The sequence below is a fragment of the Canis aureus genome, chromosome 22 (genome assembly GCF_053574225.1).
Source record: "Canis aureus isolate CA01 chromosome 22, VMU_Caureus_v.1.0, whole genome shotgun sequence".
NCBI classification, from domain to species: domain Eukaryota; kingdom Metazoa; phylum Chordata; class Mammalia; order Carnivora; family Canidae; genus Canis; species Canis aureus.
In genome coordinates, this window is record NC_135632.1 from 26,107,851 (window position 1) to 26,133,366 (window position 25,516).

The 25,516-nt window shown below is 43.8% G+C and overlaps 1 protein-coding gene across 2 annotated transcripts in view; it reads left to right on the top strand.

The window, feature by feature from the left end:
- Window positions 1-8,286, top strand: part of GALNT15 (polypeptide N-acetylgalactosaminyltransferase 15) — a 48,388-nt gene extending 40,102 nt beyond the window's left edge. Inside the window, exons 9-10 of one of the 2 annotated variants that reach the window (XR_013361290.1) lie at window positions 822-981; window positions 3,566-3,702. Coding sequence is in view for 1 of the 2 variants with exons in the window: in XM_077865287.1 (XP_077721413.1) it covers window positions 3,566-3,709; window positions 6,248-6,394 (291 nt within the window). In the remaining variant the exon portion in view is untranslated. Of the gene's footprint in view, window positions 1-821; window positions 982-3,565; window positions 3,710-6,247 lie in introns of those variants that run through there. The other variant, XM_077865287.1, reaches the window with a different exon arrangement.
- The last annotated feature ends 17,230 nt before the right edge of the window (window positions 8,287-25,516 follow it).

Sequence of the window (25,516 nt, forward strand, 5' to 3'; positions counted from 1 at the left end):
CTGAGGCCTCGCAAGCAAATGTGGTGTGGCTTTCAGGAATTTAATGTGGCTCTATGAGAGCCAGAGTTCACAAAGGGGAATCAATAGGGCACCAGAGGAGCCTGGCGTGTGTGCTTCTGTTTGTCTGTGTGGGTGTCTCTGGACACGCACGTTTTTGTGGTCTATGTGAAGCGGAAGAGGAGGGCTGGATTGGGAGCAGACAGGCCTTGTGGCCTCAGATGACCATCTGCTCCACTTGCCAGAGGAGGGCTCCCACACAGATGGAGTCATTGGCTCCAAGCTGCAGAGCATTGGCCTCATTCAGAACATTTCCCATGCACAGAGCAATTTGGTCTGTGAAGCCTTTCACTCCATGGTCAGAAGCAAAGCAGAGAGAACAAACACCCCTTCAGAGCAGAGGGGAATAGCACATAAGCTCTTCTGGGATGCCAGGGCTGGTGGGGCCACTCCCCAGGTTACAGTGCTCTGATGACTTGCTCAGGGAGGAACCAAGAGGCAGCAATAAAGACAAATCACACAGTTTTCCCCAGCCCCACTCTGCAATGCGGCTGGACCTATCTGGACCCAACAAGGCTGGGGCTGCCCAAAGGGCAGTCGAAGAGAGATGCTGAATATGCTCGGCAGGCACCCTGACCACAGGGAGAGGCTGCTCCCTGAGCCAGAGTTCCCATTCTCAGATAGCAGTAGCTCACCATGGGACAGACAATCTGAAATCAGTGCTGAGAAATCCAGGTGACACCTGGTGAAAATGTAGGCCTAGTAAGGATGGGTCAGTCTAGTGGCTTGTTTGTTCCCTGCCCATGGTTCTTAACCTTTTTTAGGTTATATCTTGTGGTCGCCCTGTGGGACGCGTGATCAACCCTTGACCCCAAATTTGGTTCAGATATGGAGACTCATGACTTCACACATGCAATGAAACAATGGAAAGCATCATTATTCAAGCTATGAGACTTTCTGGGGGAGAGATGGGCAGGCTCCCAGGTAGGCCAGCAACTGGGTTGAGACAGCAAGAGACAACTGGCTTTGGCTCTTATGTGGTCGGGGGGCGGGCCAGGTGAGGGTACCCAAACTCTGGCTGGGCATACCTGGTTTGAACTTTCTGCCAACACCAATGAAGAAAGCCCAGGGCTTTCTTATGAGCTTGCCCAGAGGTGGAGCAAAGGGATAAGGTGAAGGGGTGGGGCTTGAAAGCTCAGAGGTCAGACTAGCAGACACCATCACAGGTCACATGGTTCCTTTAAGAAGGTGATGAATTCTAAGGACTCTTCCCCAGAAAAAAGTGCATCTGCACAAAATTTTAACAATTTCCAGGGTTCATAGATCCCTTGAAGCTCTCTCTGGTCCACGGGGCTCTAAAACTGGAACACTGGTTAAGGGCCAAGCCAAATAATTGGCTGGGTTATAATTTCCAGAAGCTAAAAGAAAGAGTCGAAGGGTAGAACCATGTCTCTTCCTTCAGTACCCCAATGATTGGTAAACTTCATGCCCTCTATTGTCTGAGGAAAGAAAAAGGTTACTGAGTCAGGGGAAGGTGTAGCATCCTGTAGGCCTCTTGGTTATCAGGAAGGTCTCTTTGTATCTTAGGGTATAGCTTCTCTTTAAAATTTCCATCACGAAACAACTCCCAAGATGGTGGAAGCCTCAGTGATGCTGGCTGAGGGTTTTCATGACCTGGATGAACCTAGAAAGCCTAGTCTGTCCCCAAATCTCTTTTGGCCTATGACAGGGATCTTTGCATTAAGGCCTCTATTGAAAACAAACAACAAAGTACAAGTTGCTGGAGATATTGCTCCAACAAGTGAGGTGAGGCCCCAAGAGCCTGGGGGCAAATGCCAGAACATGTCTTGGAGGGTCTGGATTCCAGCCCTGCAGGGAGGACCCATGAGGCCAGGCTTGCCAGTGGAAGACCCTGGGATCCCTGGGGGAAAGCCTGCATCTGGAGGGCCTGTGAGGAAGCAGGTGCTCAGGATGCATGTGGCCTCTTTTGGCTTGGCCCTTAACCAGTGTTCCAGAACACACCGAAAGGCATTCACACCTGGCACAGGGGAGGGGGACAGAGAGATAAAGTGCTAAGTGAGGAAGCCGTGTAAGGTGGTAGAAACAGCTCACCACTTTCTAACTGTATGATATCAGAAGCCTTCTTAACCCCTCCAAGTCTTGGTTTCCTCCTCTGCAGCTGGCAATAATCCCGTCTCCTGCATGCAAACAGAATGTTAGTGTTGGTGGGTTTTCTGAATCTTATTGGGAAGGAGAAGATTAGCAAGGATTTCTACATGTAGCAAAATCCTGAACTAGCTAAGTCGAAAGCCCTTCTCATAAAAGCACCTATATATGCCATATAAAAATTAAGAAGAAACACAAAACTAACTGAATTTGTAACAAAGGGAAATCTCCAGGGCCCAAAAATCAAGAGGCAGCTGAAAATAGAGCCATAGGGCATGGACCAAACTATCCTGCCTAAGGTGAGGGAGCCAGGGGAATCCAGAGGCATTAGTTACAGGCAGGAGTAGTTAATGAGAGCCTAACTTCAGCCTGTGACAGATGAGAAGCTGGAAACGAGACATCATAGAAAGCCAACTTTGAGTTTTAAAGAGTAACACATCTGTGAAAAGTTTGACTAGAAAAATCCACCCACTCCCACAGGAAGATGAAAAGGAAGCTTGTCTGTCTCCACAGGGTCTTTGTATAGAGAAAGTTACTTTAAAAAAATGTTTTTAACCACCGGCCTGCACCTAATATGGGTTTCGGGTTCAAATATATGTATGGTGTGGGAATCTTCCAGTAGGAATGGCTACCTGATTCGTGAGGCCCAGAACGAAATGAAAATGTGGGGCCCATCATTCAATAATTATTAAAAATGTCGAGGTAGTGACAATAGAGCATTAAACTAAGTATATTAAACCAAAAACACTAAGCCCTTCTAGGCATGAGGCTCCACGTGAATGCACAGGTTGCACACCCATGAACCCAACTCTGTCTCCCAGCCACAAAATTAATATAAAAATTCATTCAAGCTGTACCTGGCAGGAACAGAAAATGGTTTTATCAGAAGGTACTCTCTAGCCAGGCTACACAGGCTTCATACAGCTAAAGCCCCTCTGCAAAGATATGCACAATCCAACACTACAAAACATGGGAGGAAAAAATGACCATGAGCGAGAGTCAGCAGATGCAACAGACAGCAGGAGAATTAGTTACAGGCCAGGTTAGATCTCTCCAGAAATAGATAACCTTGGGCCTCAAGAGTGTCCCCCATCTGCTCTTCAGGCAGTGCACTCACACGATACACAGTATTCCTTATCGCCTCACCTATGATGCAATAAAAAGAATAATGGAGAAACATGCCAAAATGTATAATCATGAATACAACAGCATGTGGCACATGGCGATTTCAGTGGCTGGGTCTGGTCTAGGATTGTATGTGTAGCTTGGACTATGAGAGATTGTATTGCTGACCCTAATAGGATCTAAAGATTGCCCCTAGACCTGAGTTCTCCTTCCTTCATCTCTAGCTTTGGAAAAGATCTCCTTCTAGCTATGCTAACAACCATCCCCTCTGTCACAGCACCTGAAGCACACCAGCAGGAAGCAGATCCACTATGGCAGCCCACAGCACCTGTGCTTTGATGTCAGGCAAGAGCAGGTGATTCTTCAGAACTGCACCAAGGAAGGCCCTGCTATCCATCAACAGCACTGGGACTTCCAAGAGGTGAGTAATCTACTCAGGAAGTGTTCAGCAATGCTTCTGGCTGGGACTGTGTTCTGGAGTCTTCCAAGAGTCAAGTGTTACCATACAGGCTGGTGCCCCTGCTGTTGAACTTGGGGACTTGGTGTTAAGGCCTCAAGAGGAATAAAGCCAACCTTGTAGCAAAGTTGGACCAACAGCCTCTTGAAGACTAATTTGCCATGTCTTTGTAAATCTCTGACTATGATCATGGAAGAGAGAGGAGACAGTCCCTTTTTGAAGTTTATTAGCTCAGGTCACCAGCAAGACCATGGAGTATGTTATAGAAGCAGCCAAATACCTCAGTGATGTGGTTTTAGGAGCAATAGAAAGGCCCTTCCTTCTCTACTTGGTGATAAGTGGATCTAAGACTCAGGCCCACACATGCTCAAAGACATCTTGGAAACCAAGTTAAGGTCCATTATGAATGGTCACAAAGGACCATTCAACTCAAGTCCTATGTATAAGAAATGCTTTAAAAAGAGCATTTTAAAATAATAAGTAAAAGATTAGTAAGATACACCCAGTGTATTTCAGGCTTTAAAAACTAAGACTTTGTGCTCTCTTCAGCAGCACATATACTAAAAACTAAGACTTTAAAAAAGTATTATTGTTTAGCCATGAAAAGGAGTGAAGTATTGTTCATAGTAGCACTATTTACAATAGCCAAAAGGTAGAAGCAGCCCAAGCATTCAGTGATGGATGAATGGATAAACAAGATGTGGTATAGTATTCCACATAAATAAATAAATAAATGGAATACTATTCATTTATAAATACCTATATATTCATATGTATATAATGTAATACTATTCGCCTAAAAGGAGAGGAAAAATTCTGTCACAAGTTACAACATGGATGAACCTGGAGGACATCACACTAAGTGAAATAAATGTATCAGAAAAGGACAAATACTATATGAATCCACCCATAGAAGGTATCTAAAGTAGTCAAATTCATAGAAACAGAAAATAGAATAGCGGTTACCAGGGGCCTGGGGGGAGGGGAGAGTTGTTTAATAGGTATAGTTTCAATTTTGAAAGATGAAAAAGTTCTGAATATGTGTTTCACAACAATGTGAACATATTTAATACTATAAAACTACCCTTAAAAATGGTTAAGATGGTTACTTTTATGTAATTTGTTTTTACTGCAATGAAAAGAAATTAGGTACTACTTCACTACACAAAGAGAAAGAAGTCAATCACAAAAGGTCATATATTATATGACTTCACTTACAGGAAATGTCTGGAATAGACAAATCCATTAATATGGAAACCAAATTAGTGATTTCCAGGAGCTAGAAGGAGGGAGAGACAGAAAATGATTATTAATGGATGGTGGGTTTCTTTTTACAGTGAGGATTGCATGGAATCTGTGAGTATACTAAAAGCCATCAAGGTGTATTCTATAAAAGAGTGAATATTATGGAGTGTGAATTATAACTCAAAAAAAAAAAAAAAACCAAATGGACATTTATCAGCATTGCTGGTCTAAATGTTTAACTTTTTACAAAGAAATAAATTTTGGGGGGTACCTGGGTGGCTCAGTGGTTGAGCATCTGCCTTTGGCTCAAGGTGTGATCCTGGGGTCTGGGGATCAAGTCCCACATTGGGCTCCCTGCATGGAGCCTGCTTCTCCCTCTGCCTATGTTTCTGCCTCTCTCTGTGTGTCTGTCATGAATAAACAGATAAAATCTTTTAAAATAGAAATCAATTTTTGTTGGAAAAAAGGATAGCCAGATTCAATATTAAATCTGGTCGCTTTTGAGTAGGAAGCGGCTATCATCCTTCAAACATGACTGACTTAGGCCCTTTATATATCCTTGAGCTTTCACTTTCTACTGCAACCTGGTGGCAGCAGTACTAAATTGCAGGATCCAGAGTGGGCAGAGACCAGATTAAAATCTTTTCGAAAGCAAAAATATACAAGACAAGGATAACAGTGAATGTCTCCAATATGGTATAAAGACTGAACATGCTCTGTACACTGGCATGCTACTAACCACAACTCTCTAAGAATTGGCACAATTATACAATCTCAACAAAGATAATTTAATTAGTGACCTCAAGCTTCCAAATAATATTTATTTTTAGGGCTACCTAAATTATACTTTATATTTTTAAAGATTTAAATATAAAAATCTTTATATTTTTAAAGATTCTTAAAATATTTTTATTATTCTTTTTATTTATTCATGAGAGACACAGAAAGAGAGAGGCAGAGACATAGGCAGAGGGAAAATCAGGCTCCATGCGAAGGAGCCAGATGTGAGACTTGATCACAGAACTCCAGGATCATGCCCTGAGCCGAAGGCAGACACTCAACTGCTGAGCCACCCAAGCATCCCTAAATTATACTTTATATTAGCCAACATACTACAGTTCCTATCAGCCAGTTCAGACCACCTCTATAATTCTTATAATAATGAGCACAAAGCTTAGAAATATCCTTCTTTGCTGACTGATTGTAGAGAATTGACTGGTTTTCTTTTCTTTTCCTTTTTTTTTTTTCTCTTTTCAGAATGGAATGATTGTCCACATTCTTTCTGGAAAATGCATGGAAGCTGTGGTGCAGGAAAACAGTAAAGATTTGTACTTGCACCAGTGTGATGGAAAAGCCAGCCAGCTGTGGCGATTTGACAATGTCAACACTGTGGATGAACGGTGACTGTCAAAGGGAAAACAGAAGTTTAGTCATCGCAGTTCAGCCCCAAGAGAACTGAAAGAGCATGTTTATTTCATGAAGCAGACCCTTTTGTGTTTGTGCTTCTGGTGACAGTAGAAAAGAAAGCTCCGTGAATGAATATAGAAAGTCTTTGCTTCTTACACCTTATTGCATTGACTGCTGGCTGTTTTAGAAAAAGGAAAAAAAAAATCATTGCTCATTGTCTTCATCACTGGTAGATGGTCATTACATAGTATGGAAGATTAGGGTTTTTTTTTTCCCATTGAGCACTTGATAATTGTTTTTTATCTCTGACAAAAGAAAGAGGCATGGGCAGTCTCTGGCAACATCTCCAATGATACATAAATCTAATAGATAAATCTTTTGCAAATGGCCTTACCTTGGATCCTCTGTGTAGCCAACCATGAAAATTCAAGTGTGAAGAGGATATAATGGCCTGACATCCCAAAAACTTTGGATTAAGCTCATTAGGACAAATTCCATGTTCACTGGCTGAGCCATAGCTCAGAAGAAGAAAGGGAGGCCACTGAGGAAGAGTAGAGTTGAAAAGAAGATGGAAGAGCTTTGACCCAATTCTCCAGCTCAGCTTAGCTGGAAAGTCAGCAGACCTGGAATAGGATGTTTTCATGTAAATGAGAATTTCCTCCATACTTTCTACCTCCATTCTCCCTGCCCTAGCCCTTCTCTAGCTTGGCTAACCCCAACCAGAATCTCATGCAATGTATTTCTCTTTAATCATTGGTATTGGAAGGGTCAGCTTGGACTGAGCATTCCCAGTAACAAAGTATATACAATTGAGAAATTCTCCTGATGCCCTGTCATAGGATTTGCATTGACTGAATCAGAAATAGCAACCTCCATAAAGAAACAAGCCTCCCCAGAAGGGACATGCCTGCACTTGAGCCAAAACTCATATGAAAGGAACAAGAGTTGGGTATCAATACCCATTAGGGCTGATGTGGCCATTTCTGAGCCTGGGATCCCCAAATGTGCCTGCAGGTTGAATGTTCATAACTGGGGGAGGAACATGCCTCAGCTAGAGCAGAGCCAGTGCTAGCAAGAGCTGAAGGGCTCTCCTTGCTGTGACCTGGCCTACCTAGTTTGGCCATAGGGAGCTGTTGAGTGAAGTTGATTGTACTGTTAAGAAGACACCATTTATCCCCCTGTTTCTCCTCTAAGTAGAGTTTGATCTCTACACGGTCAGCTTAGAAACCTCCCTTCAAAGATATTATCTCCTCTGGGCTGTCTCAGAATTTAGAGTGTTTCAAATAAGAAAAACTAGGTAGGAAGTGAGGGTTTCTAAGCAATGCCTATCATAATTATGTATTCTTTTTCCATCAGCTTAAGTCAATAGCCCACTGCATTTTTCCTTCCTCAGAATACACTCCAGACCTGTGCTGTCTACAGTAGCTATTAGCCACATGTGGCTATTTAAATGTTAAATTAAATGTTAATTTTTAATAAAAATTAAAACTCAGTTTCTCAGTTGTACTGGTCACATTTCTAGTGCTTAATAGCTGCTTGTGCCTAGTGGCTACTGTATTGGAGAGCACAGATATAGAACATTCTATCACTGCAAATAGTTCTATTGGGTAGTGCTGATCTCGATAGATTCATCAGCCCATTGAGAGAAGAGATTTTAGCCACTGTCTGCGTCCTTCAGACGTTCTATATTTAAAACAAATTCTCCTAACATCCTGAGGCTGAGACGGAGCTAAAAGTTCTCAGATGGCAACCCTGTAAATGGTATTAATAGTTGCAAACTAAAAATTAAACAAGACCTCTATTTTTTTAAGTAAACTTAATTATTGGCATTGTGAGTGTTTGAAGTTGCTGGAATAAATTAATATTATTAAATAAAAGGCTGAATTCAATTGTGTAAGTTGTGTTTGACAGTAATTAACAAAAGGACCCAGATGGCTTATTGCTTAATTGGTTTAACAAAGCAAGAATATGGGGTTCCTTGCTTCCTTAACCATCCCCATGATTTATTACTTTATTGTAGAAATGGCTGTCAACTCTGTCCCTAGCTGGTACTTACAGATCCTTAATTTAAACAAAACAGATGTCTCCATTTAGTTCTAAAAGAAATTCAACCTTCTCCTCATAGTGTAATCAAGTGTTCAAATTTCTGTTCTCTATGGACTCTGCTTTAATTTTGTCCATAATGATCATTTTAAAAGTAGAGAAACCTGGCATTTGAAAGATTTTATTTCCAAGAGTGTGATCTCCACTTTTGTGATGGAACTTTGTGGTTTTCAGGAATTCAAGCTCCTGACTGGACTTTATTGTTCAGGAGTAGATAGATGGGACACCTTGTTAGTATTCAGGTTGCTGGTTCTAGTTTGTTCTTGAGGTCTTGCTAGACCCCTGTCCTCAGAGCCTGTGAGACATCCCATAATACTTTCGTTTAATCCAATGCTCCTCAAATTTCACTGTGATCACAAGTCATGGGGATTCTGTTAAGATACAGACTCTGATTTGGTAGGTCTGGGGTGGGGCCTGAGATTCTGCATTCCTAATGAGCTCCCAGGGGATGCTGATGCTGGTCTATGGACCACTATCTGAATAGCTAAGGTTTATTTTTTTTTCAAGTTTTTTTTCACATTTTATTTTTTTTTTAGTATATGTGCTGCCGAAGCGAGCACTCACATTTTATTTTTAAAATTTTTTTTGTATATTTTTTATTGGAGTTCAATTTGCCAACATATAGCATGACACCCAGTGCTCATCCCGTCAAGTGCCCCCCCCTTCAGTGCCCATCACCCAGTCACCTCAACCCCCCGCCCACCTCCCTTTCCACCACCCCTTATTCGTTTCCCAGAGTTAGGTGTCTCTCATGTTGAATAGCTAAGGTTTAAACTATTCCAGCAGTCTTCTGTTGCTACTTGGAACTAGGAGAATGCCCACCGGACCAGTTCTTGGACTACTCTTTGCTTCTCACAGATCTCTTTTTTGAATCCACATAGCAAGATGGTTTGATCCTGTAGGATGTTGGACAACACTCCTTGTCCAATGTAATACCTTTTCCTCTCTTCCCTCCACACTTTTCCTTTTTCTCTTTCTGTTGACTAGTTCTATTCTTTTGACCAGGAGAGTTAGTTTTGTTGTTTTGCTGCTTGGCCTGTGTTGTGATCGCCTTATTTTGCTTATCTTGTCCACAGCTTCCCTCATTTTCTCATCTCTGATCAACGCTGCTTTTTCCCGCATCCATGGTCCTGTGACAGCTTTTCTCTTACTCTCCCATTCCTTCTTCTGACCCTCTATTCCCTTCCATCACCAAGTCCAACTGACCAATCTTGATGGAGTGAACACCACTGGTTTAACCAAAGGATTTTTGGAGCACTGAGCAGCACATCAATTAATTGCTGGATTTTTAAATTTTTTCTCAGCCCTAGCTTCTGTCTTGGAGGAATCCAGAGTATGGAGGAGTAGAAATATCATGTCACATGGATGTGAGATGGTTGAGCTACTAGAGATGCTGCTACTAATCATGGGAATACAGCCCTTGTCTTGAGGAAGCTGCCGGCGTCTGCCAGGCAGGTAGCCCTATCTAGAGGATCTACAGAGAGGAAGCTATAGGAGACTATTGGGAGATGGGCCAAGACCCATAACCTCTGAAAATAGTCACATATAATAGCCAGGCATAAGAATAGATGATCAGAAAACAAATCCTGCCAAAGCCCAAAATTTGACTCCTTCAATCCTTAAGTCACACAATAAAGGTAAAGCACAACTAACTAAGAAGGAGATGCTAAGGGAATCCCTGGGTGGCTCAGTGGTTTAGTGCCTGCCTTCGGCCCAGGGCATGATCCTGGAGTCTCGGGATCGAGTTCCACATCGGGCTCCTTGCATAGAGCCTGCTTCTCCCTCTGCCTGTGTCTCTGCTCCCCACCCACCTCTGTGTCTTTCATGAATAAATAAATAAAATCTTTTTTTAAGAAAAGAAGGAGATGCCAAATTCACCCTTTGACATTGGAGTCTCTGGTAGTGACACAGTATTCTGGCCCCACTCACTTCCCTCTGGTGTTAATAGATTCAGGGAGCTCCTGAAGAACTCCCAACTGTTATTATCTGCATTTCTTTGCTTGAGGGTTTTTCCTAAAGCTGAAGAAGGCTGCTTTATGATGTGGGGCAGGCCAGAAAGTCACCTGTAAGGAGCAGTCCTCAATCAATGACTGCTAAGAGTATAGATACCTCAGTTCCCTCACCTCTCCAGTAGGATAATGCTGACATGCAAATTCCACACCATTTCTCAGAGCCTGTGGGATTATACTCTCATCACCCACAGTGGTAGCTGGCTTGATAATACATTTTTAATTGGCTATATTCCCTTCCCACCCCCTCACTGGTGCTTCCCAAACTCACTTTCCAGGTAAACCACTTATACTCAAATCCTTATTTCAGTGTCTCCTAAGGGAAACTCACCTTAACATACATGGCCTAGGCCTCCAGAAGCTTCTACCTATGGGAGTTATTCTGCTCGTCAAATTCCACTCTTTATCAGTAGTTGCCCGCCATGTACCAGATGCCCTACTTCCCTGAGCTGAACTTATTGCACTGAACTGCAAGACCAGAATATGGGCCTCTAGGCAGCTGTGTCTCAGGAAGGGAGAGACTGAGGAAGGAGCAAACTGCTCAGTCCTTATCTCAAACATATCATTAATATTAGACATCCTTCCTTCTTGGGGAAGAATGAATGAGGGTTAGCGAGAGGCCACAAGTATTCCAAGAACTGATATCCCTCCTTGTAGAAACCTGAAGCGTCGGAAAGCCTAGGTTCCTCCTGAGTCTCTCTCTCTCTCTCTCTCTCTCTCTCTCACACACACACACAATGTTCCCTTTTATATTTTAGTTATTGTGCAATAACTGGTACATACCAGTGTTGGCGGGTGTGCAAATACATTATGTAAGCTAAGAGCAGAGAGCATGGTTGTTCTCCATGATTGAGGGGCACTTAGATATAAGGTAGGTATTGAGGAGGAGATCGGCCAAACAATATGGTAAAGTCCTGAAGAGCAAGATGATCCAGGGAGTATTTCCACTGGGGGCAGAGAGGTTGCCAGAGGGATTTTCAGGGTTAGGTGACTAATAAAGTGTGTCACCTTATTTTAGTCCTCACTATAAAGGTGTCATCTTATTTTCACCTGAAACTCTTTTTTTTTAAGATTTTATTTAATCATGAGAAACACAGAGAGAGAGAGAGGCAGAGACATAGGCAGAGGGAGAAGCAGGCTCCCTGCAGGAAGCCTGATGTGGATTTGATTTCCAGGACCGCAGGATCATGCCTGAGCCAAAGGCAGACACTCAACCACTGAGCCATCCAGGCATCCCTCACCTGAAACTTTTGGCCAAGACTTATATACTGATTGTGTGCTGTGTTGGAGGATGGAAATCAAGAAACAGGACTGAACTCCTGTCCAGAATAGAGAGAAGTCAAAAGAGAGAAGTCTCCACAGGTTGGATAGATACCAGTGAGACTGGGCATTCAGTGGAAGCAGGCTAACATCGGCATAGAGAACTAACACAAGTTCTTGCTACCACATCATGTCAGTAAGGATAAATTCACTGAGGCAAGATATGTTAAAATTATTTTAGACTGTGGACTAGAGCAAGGTCAGCGAACTTTTCCTACGCAGGGTGAGATGGTACATATTTTCGCTTTACAGGCCCCATGATCTCTGTCACAACTACTCACAACTGTACTGTAGCACAAAAGCAGCCATGGACAATAATAAACAAATGAGTATGGCTGTGTCTCAATCAAACTTTATTTTCAAAAACTGAGTTGGCCCACAACTGTAGTTTGCCACCCCCTGGAGTAGAGATTTTGACCCGGCTGTAGAAGGAGGTAAATTATAGATTTTTTAAAAACAGAAAAATATTACCAAAGAAATTGGTACAAAAGCAAATACAAAAAGCAAAGAAAAGGGGGAAAATATATATCATATTCTCACTGTAAGCAGACTTCAATCTTTTTTAGAAAGAAATAGGAATAAACAAGTATTTATTTCTTTTTAAAAAATATTTTATTTATTTATTCATGAGACAGAGAGAAAGATAGAGAGAGAGAGAGGCAGAGACACAGGCAGAAGGAGAAGCAGCCTCCATGCAGGGAGCCTGACATGGGACTTGATCCCTGGTCTCCAGGATCACACCCTGGGCTGAAGGCGATGCTAAACCACTGAGCCACCTGGGCTGCCCCGAAATCTTTATTTCTTAATCAAAATATAAAACATTGACATTCAGCCCACAGCCTTCTTTCCTTTGGAAACACACAGATTCCAGAGCCCTTCGTTGTCACCAGGGCTTGGGCAGAACAAACCTTTTTAGTGAGACCACAGGCTGCAGTAAGAACAGCAATGTGGGAAGGAGGGCTGCTAAGAAGCATTTTAGCCAAGCTGGTGGGATTAATTTGTGCTAACAGATAAAATTGCCACTGTAGTTTTTCGTGATTGTGGTTAAGACACAAAGGGCAATGCACACACTCCCTCCCTTTCCTGCCACAGTTCTCTTGCAATCAGGATTTGAAGACAATCAGATACAAGCTCTTATGTGGGCAAGAACAATAACCCCTGTGTTATTTACATAGACTCTCATCCCTGACATCCAGGTTCATCAAGATTCAAAGCACAAACAGCAAAAGTCAAGTGGCCCAGAGGGATTTCCAGTAGTTTGGCTTGAGACCAAGGGTGTACCAGACCAACAAACCTCACTCCTTGTGCTCCTAAGCCACCATAGGCCCATAACACATGCTTAAATGCCAGACCCTGGGGTGCCTCCTGCCTGTTATAATCTATATTTGGGACTGCTAACCCACCACATCCCTTCAAGTGTCAATGTTGGCACATCCAAGGCTGGCTCCAGATAAAACAAAAAACTTGGAGTGCCTCCTTCTCCCCATTGTCACGGACAGAACCAGAGCTGTCCAACCCCATCTCTACCTTGCAATATATGGGTCTACTCTGCACCCTGCTATCCCCACCTGTCATTGTCTGTGAGCCTTCACCATGCACAAGGGACAGATAGTTCCATAGCTCAGGTTACCCAGATGGGAGATACAATTGAGGCCTATTGACTTCTATTTTGGAGAGATCCTGTTTTGCTTCCCATGTTGGTCAGATGCTTAAAGTAATGGAAGGATGAGAAGTCCCTGTTCTTACTATTCATTGGGAAAATAATTTTCTTCTTCAGTCAACTCTTCTAGAATATCCTTGACTACTCTCCATGGGGGGCTTCACACATAATTCTAGGTGGTAGGTTGGTTTGCATGGTGATAGAGCCACCACTGTCTCCCTAAGTTTCCAGCTCTGTCCCCAGTAATGACATCCCTTCATATATTTGTTTGAGTAATGGCCCTCCCAGCTGGTCAGGTAGGTCTCCAGCACCTTTATCCAAGCCATTTGCCACTTCCTTGCATAGCGTCCCTACCCAGCTGGCCCCCACCTTGTAGGTAGAATCCAGTTGGAAACATAATATAGGTTGCCTTAAGATGATTCCTATCCTATGTCGCTATTCAATATGGCTTATGGTAGACTTCTATTCCAGACTAAGCAATAGGCATTTTGTTTTAGCAAGGAGCCATGATCCATACTTCCCTGTTTTTGCCCTTACCATTACCATAGGGCTGGATTCCTGATTCTGTGGATTATATTATGGAGAAGAAAAATCCAGGAGTTGTGATATAGAAGAGTGAAATTTCAAGAGTTGGGAGAAAAATCAGATATAAAAGACTCTGGATACCATATGGGCAAGAGACAGTAAGGTATCTGTGAACAAATATATGTACTATCATCAGAAATAACAGTAATAACCACAAGTGTAAAGCCTGTGCTAAGCTCTTTATTTACATTATTTCTTCTTATATTCAAACTAGGCCAGTGAAGTAGGTCCCATTCTTATTCTATTTTACATTATCCCATTCTACAGTTGAGAAGAGTGAGACTTAAATAGATAATTTTCCTGAAGCCAGACAGCTAGAGAGCAATGCAGCTAGACCACAGGCTCATCTAGTTTCAAGTCCTTTACTTTTGACCTACACATTTTATTGCCTCTCAGTATTTGTGAGCAAAGAAAACGAAGTTAAGTGGTGACCTTCCAAATGGAGCTAGGTGAAAATAAGGGCCAAGGTGCTTTGGGACCTGCCAAGATTAGCGCTATCAGTCTGGATGAGTTCAGGTGCAAGTAACTGAAGAACCAATTCCTGGAGGCTAAAGAAATCAAGATCTTTGATTATCTCACATGCCCAACCCAAAGGTAGCTAGTTCTATATTTGGTGCAGTGACTCACAGACATCATCTAGGACCCAGACTCTTCCTAACCTTCCATTTAGCATCCCCCATGTTTTTGATTCTGCTATCTAGCTCTTTGTTATTATGGAAGGCCACCACAACACCAAACACTGCATCCATGCCCCAGAATCCCAAATAGGGAGGAAGAGAAGCAGCAGAAGGAAGCTCCTCTCTAACATCTTTATTTTTTTTTAAAGATTTTATTTATTTATTCATGAGACACACAGAGAGAGGCAGAGACATAGGCAGAGGGAGAAGCAGGCTCCCTGTGGGGAGCCCTCTGCGGGACTCAATGCCAGGACCCCGGGATCACGACCTGAGCAGAAGGCAGACGCTCAACCACTGAGCCATCCCAAGGCGTCCCTAACATCTTTACTTCTATTCTTCCGCAGAGGTCCTCCCTGCCTCCTTGCCGCCTGCCCTCTTCCCAGTGGACTTCTTCTGTCTCACTGGTCAGAACTGTGACAGGTGGTCACCTTTGGCCGCTTGAGAGGCTCGGAAAGTGACCAGGAAGGTATCTCAGTAAAGAGGGAATAGGCTGGGCACATTGCCTCCCAGAACCTAACTGGGGTCTGCGATCAGAGAAGATGGGAAGCTGCTTGATGGATAGCCAGTGACAGTGCCTGTATGGGGGGATGATTCCTCTCTCAAGCAGGAACAGGCCCTGTTTCTTTCTTCCCCCGCTTTTCTTAAGTCACAATGATATGAAAATGGCAGGACACTGAGCTAAAGACCTATAAAGTTCTGCGTACCTAACCCCAAGGTATTATCCAATCAACTCCTGCCCTGTGACCAAAGTAGGAATCCTCAATTGCCCCAGACCCAGCTCAGTTGACTCATGCTGGGGTATGAGGAAGGCATAAAGGTGCCGGTCATCTGGATATTACCCTCTACCACCACAACTGGTCAGATCTCCCACAAAGCAAAAGCGTTTTGATCTCTTTTATTATGCACCTTTTGGGAAAAAAACTGTGGCCCCAAAGTACAATCCCAAAAAACTCTTTTCTTTTATTCCTGTCTCTGAGGGGCAGGTTTCTATTTGCTTTATAAAGAAACATAAAGGGGTACCTGGGTGACTCAGTGGTTGAGCGTCTGCCTTTGGCTCAGGTCGTGATTCCAGGGTCCTGGGATGGAGTCCCACATCGGGCTCCCGGCAGGAGCCTGCTTCTCCGCCTATGTCTCTGCCTCTCTCTGTGTGTCTCTCATGAATGAATAAATAAAATCTTAGAAAAAAAAAAAACATAAAAGGTAAGCATGGCTTATAAAAAATGAGAGGGCATATCTTCCCATGGGATTTATTGTGGTTTTTCTTTATTGTATATCATATGGGAGTATATGATACAGGAAGATGCTTGGGAATTTTGCTTAAAACAAGTCACAGCCTGTTAACCATCTGTTTCCCATGAGTAGGAAAGCTATTATGTGATCATGTCAAGGGGCCTCTGGATTTTCTCAAGGCTTTTCCATAAGGCAGGGGCTTAAGACAAAAATCCCCTAACCCTTTGGTTTGAATCTTTTTCCTCTTAGTCCTGTAAGTAACCACAGAAGGGAAGAGAATCTGGCTGATACCCATTGAGTGCAAGTTGGAAAAGTTAAAATATTTCTGTTTTCTGAAAGCAATGCCATGCAGTGAAAAGCCCAGAAAGTTCAATGGCTTGGCTTTAGGTTTACAAAGCACAAAGTTAAATGTCTGAGGGATATGTTTACTACCATAAACCCAGATTATAATGCTCTTTCCAGAGTGAATTCTAAACTCTTAGGGTCACTTTCCAAACTAAAAAACTATAAATTTTCCTTGAATATCTACTATGCACCAAGAACATTTCCAGGTCCTTATCCCATGTGTTTTCTGAACTGTTAGCTCTGATGATCTTGATGAATCACCCATGAATCAGAAATATTGCAAAATATCATCTTCACTGAATACTATGTCAGCACAGACTCAGACAGAGTTGGATATGTACTCTTCAGTTTCTGGGAAGGCAGAGATAGTTCAAAAACAATTCCAGGAAAGGAAACAAATATGCCTTTTGATGTACTTGCCAAGTGGGACACAAAATAGAACTAAATTTGTAAATAACAATTATTTTCCCAAAATTGCTGTGAGGACATGCCCAGCATTCAGTGATCCTTAAAATATAATTCACCTATGTTCAGATAATTTCCAAGTATTTCTCTAGCCTTCACTCCTCTGCAACCTCAGACTCACTCATCCAAGCATCTTCAACTGGCACTAGAGCCCAAGTGATGTCGTTTAAGTATTCCCCTGCCAGAGATCCTTCCATGGCTCCCCATTCCCTTCAAAACAATGCCCTGCTTTCCCAAAACAACCTTCCTACAAGGTCCTTCCTAGTCTGGCCCTGACCCTCCGGATTCACAACACCATCTCCTAACACATAGTCCCCAGGGGCATCTGGGTAGCTCAGTGGATGAGCGTCTGCCTTTGGCTCAGGTCATGATGCCGGGGTCCTGGGATTGAGTCCCGCATTAGGTTCGCTATGGGAACCCTGCTTATCCCTCTGCCTATGTCTTTGCCTCTTTTTGTGTGTCTCTCATGAATAAATAAATAAAATCTTAAAACAAAACAAAACAAAAAAACACATAGTTCCCAATACAACACTTTCTTGTCTCTACTTTTGCCACACTGTTCCCTCAGCCCAGAGCACTCTTCTCTCCTCTCACCAACTTGTTCTTGTCCATCGTGCAAGATTTGCTCATGCATCATCTCTCCAAACTCCTAAGCTGGGCTAAATGCCCCTCTTCTGGGCTGCTGGATATGTGGCTCTATCAAAATACAACCACTCTGTATTACAAGGACCACACACGTTCCCTCTACTAGACTAATCCAATTTTGTCAATCTCTATGCCCAGAGTTCTTTGCACACTTTCTGACTTTTGTTAGATATATAATGCATGTTTACTGAACTTGAACTAATGTGGTAATGACATCTTCTGTGTGTGTGTGTGTGTGTGTGTGTGTGTGTCCCCAGAGCCAGGTGAAGTAAAAGCAAGAGAGGAAAAATTATAGAACTTAAATTCAGTCACCCAAGAGCTTTTATATGAGGTCAAACTTCAGAGGATTTTGTCCTCATCACTTTTCAGTCTTTCAGAGTCTGTGGCCTAGGAGACAAAGATTCTCAGGAAGTGGAGAAAGGATTTGTGTGTGTGTGTGTGTGTGTGTGTGTGTGTGTGAAGACTGCACAAGTCTAGTTCATTGAGATCAAAAGGAATTTTCGTGCAAAGTAGAATCTTTTTTTTTTTTTTTTTCAAATAGCACCCACAGGGACACAAATCAGCCAAGAGTGCGCTGACCAGAAATGAACTGAACACAACTCATTGTTCTAATCAAAGAGACTCAGGAGAAAAGCTTCAAAGGGCCTGGAAGTGGTAACAGGAATGATAGCAGCGCTGAGGGCAGGAAGTAAGCACACACTTCCCCCACAGAAGGCTTGGCATTTTATCTGCAGTCTGTGGGTTCCAGAGCAGACCAGGGAGGTAGAGTCCTCTTTCAGAGGCACAGAGGCACCCTGCACTTGACAGCCCCCTGATGGCACATACCAGCATCCGCCCCCTCTACTCTTCTCCCAAGTTGGCCAGGCTCCATCTGGGCATATCTGATCTCTCAGACTATGAGGTGGGGGCTTGTATGGAAGCTTCACTTTGGCTCCTCAGGTGAGCTCTGAGATATGTGGATATACCCTCACTTCCCCTCAGAACCTAGGGTTTCATACTCTCAAACCTTTTCTTTGAATTTTCATTTTTCCCATGAAGCAGTAAATGGTACAGACAAGGTGAGGCCAGGGTGTCCATATTTTAAAAAGATCACTAGATGATTCTTTTTTTTTAAGATTTTATTTATTTATTCATTAGAGACAGAGAGAGAGAGAGCGAGGCAGAGACACAGGCAGAGGGAGAAGCAGGCTCCATGCAGGGAGCCCAATGTGGGACTCGATCCCAGGTCTCCAGGATCAGGCCCTGGGCTGAAGGCGGTGCTAAACAGCTGAGCCACCCGGGCTGCCCCACTAGATGATTCTGACAGGTAGCCAGGTTCAGGGTTTCTGATGTCTTTGAAATGTACCCTTATCAGGCAACTGCCCTTCAACAATTGCAGACACTGAGACAAAATTAAATTTTATTATCTTCACAACATAAAGGAAAACTGGGGGGCTAGATCATTCAGGATATTTTGGTTTACAAGCAAAAGACAACCTGACCCAAACTGGTTTAGGCAAAAGAGGTAAATAATAAACTCACATATTGGCAAATCTGGAATAGTTTACCTTCAGGTCTGGCTTGATCCAGAACTCAAAAGGGATCACAAGGATCCATCACTTGCCCTGGTTTTCCCTGATTTAATTCTATTACCTGGTCTTCCAAGATGGCCACTTGATGGCTTTAGACTCCTCTTCTGGCTACAATAATCCCAGACCTCCCCCGCTCCCCCCCTCCCCCCGCCACTACACTGCTCTAGTGCTCTATTGTTCTGTAACAAATTATTACTAAATTTAATGGCTTAAAAAAACTATTTTATAATAGCTCAGAATTTTGTGGGTTAGGTGTTTGGGAATAGCTCAACTAGGCAGTTCCTTTGTTCATGTGGTGTCACTTGGTGGCATTCAACTGTAGCTGGTCTACCCTAGAGGGTCCAAAAGAATTTTACTCACATGCTGGGCCATTCGGCAGGGGTGTCTGGCACGCTGGGCTCAGCTGCCCTCCCCTCTCCACATAGTCCCAGGGCCTTTTGCGTGGTTTCTGCCGCAGGACTGTCAGGTATATCTTATACTGCTGAGCATGGCTCAGCACACCCAGAAACCAATACAGAAGCTGCTAGTCCCCTTAAAGGCCAGACCTGGAACAGATATAGCACCCCTTCCATTGTTCTCCATTGCTCAAAGCAATCACACATTATTACTTCAGATTTGAGAGGAAGGGAAACAAATCTCACCTGTCAAAGGGATGAATAACAACAACAACAAAAATGTATGGACATCTTTAAGCCGCCACCCCTATATGCCCAGTGACAAAGACTGAGTCTATGTCCTAGAACCCCCAGCAAAAGCTCTGAGGTTTACTGACTGATTAAACTGACTGAGGAATGCATCTGCCCCTGAGCCAATCTCTGTGAAATGTTGCTTGGGAGCTTGGGAAATTCTGATTGGAGCTGAAAGTAAAAAATAATATTATGGCTAAGAAATCCTACAGGGAGGAAATGGTGGTGGGTGGATTCTGGACAGGGATGTTAGTTTGGGGTAACCTAAGGAGCATACCTGAACAAGGTTTTGGATGCAGGTGCTTTATTTGGGAGGTAAGCCCAGAGAGCAAGAGTGAATGAATAGTGGGAACGGGACCAGGACAGAGGAAGAGCCAATGTTTGCGTTGTGAGCACTGAAACTTGATTCTTCTTACTCTGGGACATTTTTCTACCAGGTCCCTTCCCTTAAGTTGGAGGCTGCCCTGGGGACTTCTCCAGTGCACCCTTCAGGTAGCACTTACAGGAGCAGAGCAGGTTCCCAAGGCCTCAGAGAAGATCCCAAGGCAGAAAAGTATGAAGATGTGGACTTGACCTTCACATGGTGCAAGATGAGTTTAACCTGTATGGAAACCTGTTCCCAGAGCTGATGCTGAAATCCAAAGAGGGCCAGGGATGTGACTCTAGGTACCAAAAACATCTGCCACATGAGCCAACCAACCAATGTCCCCTGCAGGATCAGAGCCCAGATCACCTTGCCAAATGGTTAGAGGAGCACTTCTGCAGCTGATGTGATGGGCACCCAGGGGCCCCTCCTGTGCAGCAGATCAGTGCAGGCCATCTTCCCTTTGGGCCTGTCAGTGCCACCAGTCAACACCACCACAACACACCTTTGGCCCATCAAAGTTGGGTTATTTGGCACTTGTTGCAACAAGGGACACCACAAACATGAGGAACCATGTAGGAGGCTGTTGAGGCTTATGAGATCAGAGCTTGGGTTAGGTGATTTGGGGAAGAGTTCCAGGAAATATGGTCTTGCTCTAGACAAGAAGCTGTCAGAAAAGGGGGCAGTTTTTATGATTGGGCATCTTAGTAATTTTATATAGAAGATGATAGGAGGGCCAGGGCAGGGTTAAAGCTATAGTAGATCAACAACCACTCATGTTTTCCAGAGAGAGAAAGGCTATCTGGCCATTTTTGTAGTTTGTCCCAGTGCTCTTGCTTTTGTCTTTGCTCACACGTGATGACAACATGGCTTTGTTCTACTTCACTCCATCGTGCTCACAAAGCAAACTTGTCCGTTGCTGGTGTTCCGTGAAATTGTGGGTTAAGCAGGGGAGGGAACTCTGCAGTGCAGGTATGGGTGCCAGGCCTAGTGGCTGGTGTCTTTTTCTTTCTCGGGTTTCATATGATACAGGCTGTATGCTCTCATGAGAGTGACAGGTGCTCATGGCTCTAAGCAAAGTCAGTTCATGAAGTGCAGGGCTCAGAAGAGCCGGCACAGGTCAGGAGGGCTCTTCAGTCTCTTGAAAAGCTCTAAGTGTGGCTGGAGACTTATGAGTCGATTCTCTCCATCTCCTCAGTGATATTCATGACTGATACCATGATATTCATGGTCTGACCTTGGAAACTGGCAGGGCTCACTGATTTATTTCCTGCCGTTTGTGCACAGGTGACAAAGCATGATGGTGACAGCTCAGATAATCCCCTCAGCCACAAAGTATTTAATGGAGTCAGGCTCTCATGGAGGAAAGTGATAGGCACTGTTGCAGATTCTGCTGCTGGCTGTAACCATCACAGAAGAACTTTAAATGGGACTTGGAGCCTATAGAACAGTTTCTAAAGCAAGGTTTGTGCTTGGCCACCATGGTGACCAATGCCGGTGGTGGCCCAGGCTGGAGGACAGCCAGGCATTTTAATGCCATTGGGCCAATCAAAGGTTTAAGGAAGTCAGTGCAGCTGGGGTACATGATAGAGAAAAATTATATGTTCCAAAGGAGGTTCAGACTTATTGGTCCCCAAGTCAGCCTCACCATTACCACTTAAACTGTGCAAAGTCCAAGAAGGATCGCATCAGAATTTCTGGAAGCTCAATGATTTCTCGCCATGTTTAATCCTGGAATTATGCACAGAGGCTAGTATTCTGGATATAAGCCAGAGATGAGCTCATCTGGCCAGGAGCACCTCACCCAACCTGAGGTTATACAATTTAAAATACAAAATTCAGGAAGGCACTGCTGGAGACACCTCTGGGTCTGCATCACCTGCGGTCAGACCTCTCCTGCTTCCAGCCACTGCTCTCGGACAGCTCTGTGCAGCTCTGATTCCCTAAGCCCCACGCTAAGGGTCTTCTCCCAAAATAGAGTTGTTCACAGAGCCGGGGAGCAAGCATCTTGGCTTACTGAGAAAATTAACACTCCCAAACAACTCTTAGTCACTGCAAGGATAGGAACCAGTGCATGGAAGCTCCTGTCTCCATTTTTTTAGCTGGATCATTCCAGGAGGCATTCGGTATACTTTTTGGAAGGGTCAGCAGAATCAAGCTGCAACTTTGAGGATGTGTCTTTACATTGGCTTTCCCTTCCTCCCCGTCTCACTTCCTCACTTCTACAGTCCCACTTCCCAGGCTCATTTCCCACATCAACCACTTGCATCCAATTCTTGTCTCAGGCTCTGCTTTCAAAAGAATCCAAATGAAACCACACGTGAACAGTCTTCCTTTATTACATCAGCTTTCCAGGCTAACACAATGGATGCCAAGTATATTCCTTCTCCACCTTAGGGCTGCAGAAATAGAACAGGACCCAGACATCCAGATGCCTCTGAGAATCCTGCCATGGGACCCTAGGCCTCTCTAGGGCTGGTCCTGCATCCTAACATAATCAAGAGGTTATTTTCAGTTTTCTTTGAGGGGTCAGCCTTTTTAACAGGCATCTTTTGGTGGCATGTGACAGACATGCACTTAAGTGAGCTTAGTGCTACAGAGGCAGGGAGATTAGTGGGAGTACATCGAAGTTTCTCGAATAATTGAAGGAAAGGCTGGACAACCCAGAGGAGCATGACGCTGGCTTCTTTACATGGAGAGGAAGGTGGCCCTAAACAGCTCAGGAGGCCCATTTTAAAGAAGACAAATTCATATACACATACAGTAATATGAATGGATTTCCGTAAGCTTCAGGAAGAAGCTTTGTCACTGTTGTTCACTGATTAATTCAAGTACCTAAAACATAGCTTCAGTATGGTATATGATTAATATATATTTGTTGAATGGACAAATGAATGAATGAAGAGGGTGAAGGTGAGAAAAGGAAGAGGTAAGTGAAGGAAGGAGGCTTGGGGAGGAAATGAAGATGAAATGATCTAGTCCCCAGCTTTGGACAGTCTCTGCTCTTCCCAGGGGTCATGACTGGGGATACTGTCCCATAGTTCCTCTGCGCAGAAGGCTGCTGCAGCTCCCCATTGCCTAGGACAAAAACCCCACTGGCTTAGTTAGTGTTCCATGCAACTCGCCCACAGCCCAGCCCTAACCACCTGTCTCGCACACCCCTCCATCCGGGGCACGTTGGCCCACGAACGCCGTCCTGAGGGGGCCGTCCTGAGCAGCATCACTGGCGGTAATTTTCATCCTCCCACGTTTACAGAGGGAGCAGCTGGCTTGCCCAAGGTCGCAAACCTGACAAAGGATCGCAATCCAGAAGCACCGGATCCCAGGGCGCAGGCGTTCCTTCTGCAGGGCGGCTCTGCGGCAGCCCTGACAGGTGAACTTGCGCCACCTCGTGGCAGAATCAGAATAGGCACCAGGTCAGGGCGCATCAAGCTGTTAGAGGCGCGATCTACAGGCCCCTAAAAGGCTTGTAACGCCTGGGAACAACGGGCTCATCTGTGGCCCACCCTCACCCCTGCCCCATGACCAAAAAAAGTCTACAATAGCTAATGCCGCCCTAATACAAAAGAAGAACAAACAGTGCCCGGAGATTTCAGGAAAGTTCAAAACCCATGGACTGCTGGGCATGCCCTGATGCGGTGAAGCCACTCCGGGACAGGAAACTCCTATTTCCTTTTAAGCATCATCATACTTTTGAGTAGCTCAAAGCAGTTCAGCCAGTGAAGATTCCATTTACCATTTTGATTATTCATTTTTCTCTTTCTTTTCTTCTTCTTCTTCTTCTCCTCCTCCTCCTCCTCCTCCTCCTCCTCCTCCTCCCTCTTCTTCCTCTTCTTCTTCTTCTCTCTTAATCCCTGGCACCTGTTTCACCCATCCTCCCGTTCCTCCCTCCCATCTGGTAACCATTAAAGTTTCTTCTCTATAGTTTAAAAGTCTGTTTGGGGGTTTCTTTCTTTTTTCTTGTTTGTTTCTTAAATTTCACATATGAGTGAAATCATATGGTATTTGTCTTTCTCTGACTTATTTCACTTAGCATTATACTCTAGCTCCATCCATGTCATTGCACATGGCAACCTTTCGTTCTTTTTTATGTCCAGCTACCATCTTAAATATCCATTTAAATGCCAATTACATGAAGGACGACATAAATACAGGCATCAGTTGGGGGTTGTTGTGTCTAATCTTTAACTCACATTTCATTATAATTGTCGATTTAAGAGACAAAAAACTTTTCTCTGGATACAAGTGTGAGTTCTTTGAGATCAGTGTCTGCTTCTTCCCCACCCCACCCCCTCAACTTCAGCATGGTGCCAGGCACAAGGTAGGCACTGGGTGAATAATGAGAGTGCAGATTACAATGCCCTGGGGGCGGGGGGAGACCTCAGGGCAATATCATGCAGACTCTATCACAAGCTGGCAACCACACTGTCGATATGGTGAATTGTAATAGATTTTTTTTTAAAATTATAGTAAGCATGTGCCAAAGTTTTACTTAACTCATTAATGAGGGAATCAGTAGAGTGTTAAAGTTCATTCAAAGAAGAATAGGAGAGATTGGCATAATCACTTAGAGGAAGAAAGAATGTTTAAATAGATGGGAAATTAGATAGTGTCGTACAAGACAGTAAAACCTTTGGGAGTTATATTTGCTTGTGAATAGAAATTATTTGCTTCTGTACCAGGATCAAATCACTTAGAACTGACCACTCTTCCTCAATTAGCATCTAATTTCATGGAGTTGAGCCCTAATCAATAATAAATTGTAAGCCAGAGGCATGTTTCTATAGAGATTTGGATCATCCTTAGGTCGGTCTTGTTGAATAATACCCCACATAGTATTGGAAGGACATACAGTCATCCTTTCTATTTCTATTGAAATACAAATTTGAAAAAAAAATGAAATACAAATTTGTGTTCTCTACACTAGAACTATAGAAGCCCCTTACCATCCTTTGGGCCCCTCCAAATTTCCCAGGCTTCCCTTGACCCTGATCTACTGTCCTCCAGCCTGTTTTAATACTGAAGATCTACCTTGTGTCCACAAGGCCCAGCTTATTGGCAACACCTCCCACAGCACATGGTGCTCTTGGGAACCACAGGGCATTTGCATGTAGTACTGAGGACTCTAGCTCATCTGTGGGCAGCTGGGGTTATTTGAGATGTAGTGAGGGGGAAATTCCCCAAAAGCGTATATATGTGCGGGATACCTGGGTGGCTCAGTGGTTGACTGTCTGCCTTCTGCTCAGGTCATGATCCCAGGGTCCTGGGATCCAGTCCTGCATCAGTGTTCCCACAGGGAGCCCCGCAGGGAGCCTGCTTCTCCTTCTGCCTGTATCTCTGCCTCTCTGTGTCTCTCATAAATAAATAAAATCTTTTTTTAAAAAGTGCATACATGTAAAACAAAAACAAAAACAAACAAAAAAAGGGCATACATGTGCAAAGCAGTTGTCCAATATCCC